The 8,212-nt window shown below is 46.0% G+C and overlaps 1 protein-coding gene across 1 annotated transcript; it reads left to right on the top strand.

Annotated features, from left to right (window-relative positions):
* The first annotated feature begins 34 nt into the window (after positions 1-34).
* HILPDA (hypoxia inducible lipid droplet associated) lies at positions 35-2,603 on the top strand. Its single transcript, XM_031665177.1, has 2 exons — positions 35-224; positions 1,363-2,603. The coding sequence occupies exon 2, from the start codon at positions 1,431-1,433 to the stop codon at positions 1,620-1,622; it is 192 nt and encodes a 63-aa protein (XP_031521037.1). The 5' UTR covers positions 35-224; positions 1,363-1,430; the 3' UTR covers positions 1,623-2,603.
* The last annotated feature ends 5,609 nt before the right edge of the window (positions 2,604-8,212 follow it).

Raw genomic sequence — 8,212 nt, 5'->3', positions numbered from 1 at the left:
GGCCTCCAGTGCGCTTGCGCGTGCCCTCCGGGGGCGGGCCCGCGGCTATAAGGGGCGGAGGCTCGGTGGCTTTGCTCGGCGCTCTGCGGGTGACCGCGCTTTTGTCTCCAGTGAGTTTTGTGGCGGGAAGCTTCTGCGCTGCTGCTTAGTAACCGACTTTCCTCCCGACTCTTGCACGACCTCCTGCTACAGCCGGCGACCCACTCCCTGCTCTTCCTCCGGAGGTGAGCGGCCCGCGGGCTTCCCCGGCTCCCCACCCCCATCGCCAGAGTGCTGACTGGGCTAGCAGCCTCGCGTTCCAGGGCTGGAGGTGCGCTGCCGGGAGCCTCTCTCCTCGCCCCCCACCCCCCGCCATCCGGGGTCCCCAGTCAGCCGTCAGCCCTGTTTTGTCCTGAGGTGGCGCTAACTAGGATCCACGTGGCCCATCCCATGCCCACCGGTGCTGAGTTAGGCATCCCTGCCATGCCCTCCCAAAGCACCTTCACTATCTCCTTCCTGTCCCAACACTTAGCGTGTCGCGTGGTAACTACCCTTTGTCTATAAGGTTTTCCATGTGGCCCTAGTATATTCCAGGGTACCTAACACATTGAAGATATTCATGGTATGTTTGTTAAATAAATGAATTTGATAGATTGGACCCTCGAAGAGTTATTTGGACTTGCAGAAAGTTTAGTTAACTCCAATCTGTGATGTGGGAGAGACCTCTAGGCAGGTTGCTTTCTCTAGGGCATGTTCTTATATTTCCCATTACCCACCACCCCCCTGCAAAAGGACTGGGCCTATTTCAGGAAAGTGACTGATACCTGCACTGTAGCACAGGGGTTGTGCATTGTTGTGCCTTGCAGGAACAAAGTTTTCAAGAAAGTAAAAGTTTGTTTTTGAGATGGAGTTTCGCTTTTGTCGCCCAGGCTGGAGTGCAATGGCGCGATCTTGGCTCACTGCAACCTCTGCCTCCCGGGTTCAAGCGATTCTGCCTCAGCCTCCCGAGTAGCTGGGATTACAGGCATGTGCCACCACGCCCGGCTGATTTTTGTATTTGTAGTAGAGACAGGGTTTCACCATGTTGGTCAGGCTGGTCTCGAACTCCTGACCTCAGGTGATCACCCAAAGTGCTGGGATTACAGACGTGAGCCACCGCTCCTGGCCTAAGAAAGTCAGTGTTTTAAGAAATGTTCTTGAATTAGTCCAAGAAGCAAGACTGGCTCCGTAGCCATGAAGTTTGCAATGTAAAATATTCTTGGAGAGTTGCTGTGCAAGAACATCCCCTGGTCCCTGTGCCCCGTGAGAGGACAGAAGAGTCAGGGCTGGATGCATGCATACCCCCAAAAGGCTATAGATTAATCCTTTCCTCTTTTTCCTCAGGGTTCAGAGGCCTTTCAGAAGGAGAAGGCAGCTGTGCTTCTCTGCAGAAGAGGAGGGTCCTTTCAGCCATGAAGCATATGTTGAACCTGTACCTCTTAGGTGTGGTGCTGACACTACTCTCCATCTTCGTTAGAGTGATGGAGTCCCTAGAGGGCTTACTAGAGAACCCATCGCCTGGGACCTCGTGGACCACCAGAAGCCAACTAGCCAACACAGAACCCACCAAGGGCCTTCCAGACCATCCATCCAGAAGCATGTGATAAGACCTCCTTCTGTGCTGGCCATATTTTGGAACACTGACCTACACATGTCCAGAAGGGAATCCCATTCCTAGCAGGCAGGCCGAGCACCAGTGTAACCAGAGAACTAACTATTACTAGGCCTTGAAGGACCTGCCTAACTGGATGCTCATTGCCTGGACAAGGCCTCTTTAGGCCGGTCGCTCATGCCTGTAATCTTAGCACTTTGGGAGGCTGAGGTGGGTGGATCACCTGAGGTCAGGAGTTCGAGACCAGCCTCGCCAACATGGCAAAACCCCGTCTCTACTAAAAATACAAAAGTTAGCTGGGTGTGGTGGCAGAGGCCTGTAATCCCAGCTATTTGGGAGGCTGAGGCAGGAGAATTGCTTGAACCCAGGGGCAGAGGTTATAGTGAGTTGAGATCGCACTGCTGTACCCAGCCTGGGCCACAGAGCAAAAGACTCCATCTCAAAAAAAAAAAAAAAAAAAGAAAAGGACTGTTTAATGCACTGCTGGGAATGGATTGCTTATGGCCGTGAGATAGGTTGATCTCGCCCTTACCTCGCAGAAGCTTACCCCAGGGTCTGGTGTATGCTGTGCTTATCTCAGCAGTATGGCTCTGACATCTCTTAGATGTCCCAGCTTCAACTGTTGGGAGATGGTGATGTTTTCAACCCTGCTTCCTAAACATCTGCCAGGGATTCCTTTAGTCTTAAATGTCTTATGCTCAATTATTTGGTGTTCAGCCTCTCTTCCACAAGAGCTCCTCCGTGTTTGGATAGCAGTTGAAGAGGTGTGTGGGTGGGGTCTTGGGAGGGAGAGGATGGAGTGTGCAGTGCCCATTTCTCATTGTTTTACATTTTAAAGTCCTTCCTCCAACATAGTGTGTATTGGTCTGAAGGGGGAGGTGGGATACCAAAGCCTACTCAAGTTGTGGACATTGTGGCCACCATGTGGCTTAAATGATTTTTTCTAATTAATAAAGTGGAATATGTATTTCTACTGTGTGTCATGTTGACTTCTGCTCTTGAAATTTGTGGTAGGGAGGGTCTTAATTTCTAGACCTGAGGTTTAACATCTCAATACTTTGGAGCAGGAAAGTGCTTAAATCACTTTGTTTAAAACATAATTATCAATAGACCTCTGAAGTTGGGGCAGAGGCAGTTGGGTCTGCCCTGTATCAACCAGCTGTGTGAGTCTAGGCCACGACTATTGCAGGCCTGTCATGACTAGATCTGTAAAGAAGAAAAGTCATCACCACTTCCAGTCCCTCTCCTTGAGTCTCTGGGACGAAGAGGACTGTCAGTCCGGGAGGCCATGAGCTTTTTCTTCTGTACTCTTCAGCATGTTTCACCCACCAAAAAGTATGCTTAATTCGGATTGTTCTCAAAGTCAGTTGGTAAAGTGTCTACACCACACAGATGATTATTTCTGCCCTCCCAGATCTAAGCAACTTGGCCTTTACTCAAAGTTGGAGGGATTTTTTGTTTTGTTTTGTTTTGTTTTATTTTGTTTTTTTCTTATATCCACCACGCTTGTACTCCCTGTCCCATGTACAGTTGTATTCACTCCTCTGCCTGTGACAATATAGTTACACTCCCATCTGGGCATGTGCATCATTGTATTAATTTGATTTACTTTTGCTAAAACGAAACAATAGAGTATAGTGTCTTCTGTTAAGCCAGTTTTGCTTCCTGAGTGTTCTTAAAGAGTCACTATCCTAGAAGCCTGTGGGCTAAGCATCATTTTCATTTATTGCACTGTGGTTGTCACTAGTGTTATTTATCAAGTATTTCCAGTTTCCCACCTTCTGGGTACGTGGTAAGTTGGTTCCCTTGTGGCTGGCGGGGTTTATATGACTATTACTTTGTTAGCATAGTACTACTCTCAAAAATATATTTGGCTTTTTCTCTCTGGTTTCAGAGTTTCATATGCCAGTAGTTACCCTCTTCTAGTCGTATTTCTTATATTTGATATGTTTTCTTATTCTCATGCCTCTAATTTGGGGTATTTTTGAACCTTCAATTGAAGAGCCTATACCTTAAGTCTCTCCTCCAAGTGGTTTAGTTTAATTGAAGTGATCTGTGTGCCACCACCCCCTTGTGTTTGGATGGGGCCATGTCATTAGTTCTGGCCAATGAGCTGTGAGTGGTAGTGGCTTGCGTTATTTCTACGTGAGAGCATTTCAGTGCTGGAGAAATCTGCGGGGCCCTCTTTTTCCCTCTGTGCAGTGACCAGCAATGCTTCCTATGGAACTGTTCATTAGTGTAGGTCCTGGAATGAGGATGCCATGGCGCAGGGCCCTTAATCTGTCCAATCTGACAGGCCCAGTAAAAGGACTGGGCCTGTTTCAGGAAGGTGACTGATACCTGCACCATAGCACAGGAATTGTGCTACTGATATCTGGGGGTTTTGTTAACTAAAGTATAACTTAACCTATTCTGACTGGTACATTGTGTACAGCACCAATTGGATGCCAGGCATCAGCTAATACCTCATCACTACCTCCCTCAACATGAACACAAGGTAGTGGGAGGAAAGCATGTGAACAAATAATGTGTCATGGTTTTGTGATAGAAATATGTATACAGGATAGTGGGTACATAAAGTTATTTGTAGGCTGGAGGGGGGTGTTCAGGAAAGGCTTCTTAGAGGATCTCAACCACTACCTGCCTCAAAATGTACATGAGGTAGTGGGGGGAAAGCATGTGAACAAATAACATGTCATGGTTTTGTGATAGGAATATGTATACAGGCTAGTGGGTACATAAAGTTATTTGTAGGCAGGAGAGGGATGTTCAGGAAAAGCTTCTTAGAGGATCTCAATTTTTTAAAATGCGTAGGTTGTAGGCCTGCTGGCCAACTTAGGAAAAGGTGTCTCAGTGGAGGGAACAATGGGAGCAAAGGCATGGAGATGAGCCTATGCACAGCTCATTTAGAAACTGCAAGTACAGGCCAGGCCCAGTGGCTCACGCCTGTAATCCCAGCACTTTGGGAGGCCTAGGCGGGCGGATCACCTGAGGTCAGGAGTTTGTGACCAGCCTGGTCAACATGGTGAAACTCCATCTCTCTTAAAAATACAAAAAATTAGCCGGGCGTGGTGGCAGGTGCCTGAAATCCCAGCTACTCAGGGGGCTGAGGTAAGAGAATCACTTAAATTTGGGGGTCAGAGGTTGCAGTGAGCCGAGATGCGCCATTGCACTCCAGCCTGTGCAACAAGAGCAAAACTCCATCTCAAAACTGCAAGTACAGGCCAGGCACAGTGGCTCATACCTGTAACCCCAGCACTTTGGGAGGCTGAGGCAGGAGGATTGCTTGAGCCCAGGAGTTTAAGACCAGCCCGGGGAACAGAGCAAGACCCCCGTCTCTATTAAAAAAATAATAATTAAAAAAATTTTTTTTCCATTCAGGGTCTCTTTCCGTTGCCCAGGCTGGAGTGCAGTGGTGGGATCTTGGTTCACTGCAACCTCCATCTCCCGGGCTCAAGCAAGTCTCCTGTCTCAGCCTCCCCAGTAGCTGGGACTACAGGTGCACGCCACATGCCCAGCTAATTTTTGTATTTTTTGTAGAGATGGAGTTTCACCATGTTACCCAGACTGTCCTCAAACCCCTGGACTCAAGTGATCCACCCGCCTTGGCCTCCCAAAGTGCTGGGATTATAGGTGTGAGCCACCGCACCCTGCCAGCACCCCCGCCAACATTTTTTTAAACGTTAGCTGGGCATAGTGGCACATGCCTGTAGTCCTAGCTGCCAACGAGGCTGAAGTGGAGGATCATTTGAGCTCAGGAGTTTGAGGCTGCAGTGAGCCACGATCATGCCACTGTGCTCCAGCCTAGGTGACAGAACTAGACCCTGTCTCTTAAAAAATTAAGGCTGGGCACGGTGGCTCACGCCTGTAATCCCAGCACTTTGGGAGGCCGAAGCAGGTAGATCATTTGAGATCAGGAGTTCTAGACCAGCCTGACCAATATGGTGAAACCCCGTTTCCACTAAAAATACAAAAATTAGCTGGGCATGGTGGCGGGCATCTGTAGTCCCAGCTACTGGGGAGGCTGAGACAGGAGAATTGCTTGAACCTGGGAGGCAGAGGTTGCAGTGAGCCGAAATCGTGCCACTGCACTCCAGCCTGGGTGGCAGAGTGAGACTCCATCTCAAAATAAATAAATAGTAATTAATAAATAATTTTTCAAAGTGCAAGTACAAATTTTAAATCTCTTACTAGCTTGTGGCCTGAACTCTAGTGCCACCTAGTGGACACTAAAGAAGGAACTATTTTATATACTGTATGCTGTGTAATGCTTTCTGAACTTGAATGACTGTGCCTCTGAAGCTTAAGATAACTATAAGAATGTTAAGGGCTGGAAGATAAGATCTATCCCAGCACTGTCCAATAAAAACATAATACAAGCCACATGTATAATTTAAAATGTTCTAGTGTCCACATTAAAGAGTAAAAAGAAACCAGACATTTTTAACATATTTAATGCAATGTATTCAAGATATCATTCCAAAATATAACAAAGTGTTATTAATGAGATATTTTAAATACTTTTTCGGGGTACTAAGTTTGTATACTAGTGGGCATTTTATATTTACAATACGTCTCTACTTGGATTTGCCACATTTTCTTTAGTTTTTGTTGTTGGTACTGTTTTTTGTTTGTTTGTTTGTTTGTTTGTTTGTTTGTTTTTTGAGAGTCTTGCTGTGTTGCCCATGCTGGAGTGCAGTGGTGCAATCTTGGCTCACTGCACCCTCTGCCTCTGGGTTCAAGCAATTCTTGTGCATCACCCTCCTGAGTAGCTGGGATTACTGGTGCCCACCACCACGCTGGGCTAATTTTTTTATTTTTGGTAAAGATGGGGATTCACCATGTTTGCCAGGCTGGTTTTGAACTCTTGGCCTCATGTGATCTGCCTGCCTCAGCCTTCCAAAGTGCTGGGGTTACAGGCATGAGCCACCGCACCCGGCCTGGATTTGTCACATTTTAAATGCTCACCGGTCACGTGTGGTAGGTTAGTGGCTGCTGCAATAGACAGTGCTGGTCTAGCCCAGTCTTTTTACTGCTGAGGAAATTGGCACAAGATGATAGGTAACTTAGAAAGTATTACTGAGCTAATGAGTAGTCAATTCCCAGAATGCAGCTCCATTCCCTCCTTTATGCTTTTTTTTCTTCTTTTTCTAAGACTCTGAAATGTAGTATAACAAAGCATGTCAATAATGAGCTTTGTCACTCTCAGGACATTCTTAGGTGGAACATGGAATTTGATTTCTTTCCTTTATTATTATTTTTTTAACTAAAGGAAACCCAATGTAAAATTCAAAATGGGTATTACTTAGAATATTTGCATGCTGCCTTGCCCATAGACCACCGACAATGCCTACAGACTTGATTTGCTTTATATGGCAAAAATATGTCAAATCAATCACTCATAATCACTTGAACATTGTTTTTATTACTATTTCCTTTTAGATCATGTCCATACGCATGGGGATATTTATTTATTTATTTATTTATTTGGCAGTACCTCGCTCTGTTGCCCAGGCTAGAGTGCAGTGGTGCCATTTCAGCTCACTGCAACCTCCACCCTTCGGGTTCAAGCGATTTTCCTGCCTCAGCCTCCTGAATAGCTGGGACGACAGGCACCCGCCACCACGCCCGGCTAATTTTTGCATTTTTAGTAGAGACAGGGTTTCACCATGTTGGCCAGGCTGGTCTTGAACTCCTGACCTCAAGTGATCCACCCACTTCAGCCTCCCAAAGTGCTGGGATTACAGACATGAGCCACCACGTCCAGCCAGGAATTTCTATATTGTTTTAATAGTATAAATGCAATTTGGCCTTTTTTTGTTTTTTCTTTTACTTACCATTATAACCTGCAGAATTAAATAACTAATAAAAGTAGGGAGTCCAATGTAATCTGAGGAATTCTAATTTGGAGAACATTATATTCATATAAGACTTATAAGCAAAATGTAATGTTAAATAAAGAAATACTATATAAAGTTCTCAGGATTTAATAGATCTTAGGTGCCCAGAGGTAACAGAAATTAATAATTGGATGGAAGAATACAGAGAAGGCAAGATAATTCATGCTGGAAATGTGCTAAAAGTGCTTCAAAGGGAAACTATTACCCAGTAACCAAAAAGAAACCTGCTTTCCTCTCCCTTTTTATGTAAAGCTTTCCCTTCTTTTTTGGATATTTCTTCTTGGTGGTGGTGGGCTATATTTGTTGGGGTTAGTATATTAGTTGTCAATTGTTGTGTAACAAATATACCTTAACTTAGCAGTTTCAAGCAATTATTGTCTCATACAGTTGCTGATGGTCAGGAATCTGGGAGTGGCTTAGCTGCATGGTTCCGGCTCTGAGCCAGAACCTCTCATGAGGTTGCAGTCAAGCTGTTGGCCTGGGACTGCAGTCATCTGAAGTCTCATCAGCAGCTAGAGGATTCATTTCCAAGTTAGCTCACATGGCTGTTGGCAGGCCTTCATTCCTGGATGGCTATTGGCTGGAGGCCTAAGTTCTTCACCATGTGGACCTCTCCACAAGGCTGCTCATGACATGGCAGATGGCTTCCTTTTGGGTGGAATGATAGTGGGGGTGAGGGCCA

Source organism: Papio anubis, chromosome 4 (assembly GCF_008728515.1).
Source record: "Papio anubis isolate 15944 chromosome 4, Panubis1.0, whole genome shotgun sequence".
NCBI classification, from domain to species: domain Eukaryota; kingdom Metazoa; phylum Chordata; class Mammalia; order Primates; family Cercopithecidae; genus Papio; species Papio anubis.
Note: the sequence above shows the minus strand (reverse complement) of the source record. Positions and strands in the feature narration are given on the sequence as shown.

Excerpts from the sequence above, each read along its gene's own strand:
- HILPDA (XM_031665177.1), top strand. The coding sequence starts at position 1,431 with ATGAAGCATATGTTGAACCTGTACCTCTTAGGTGTGGTGCTGACACTA.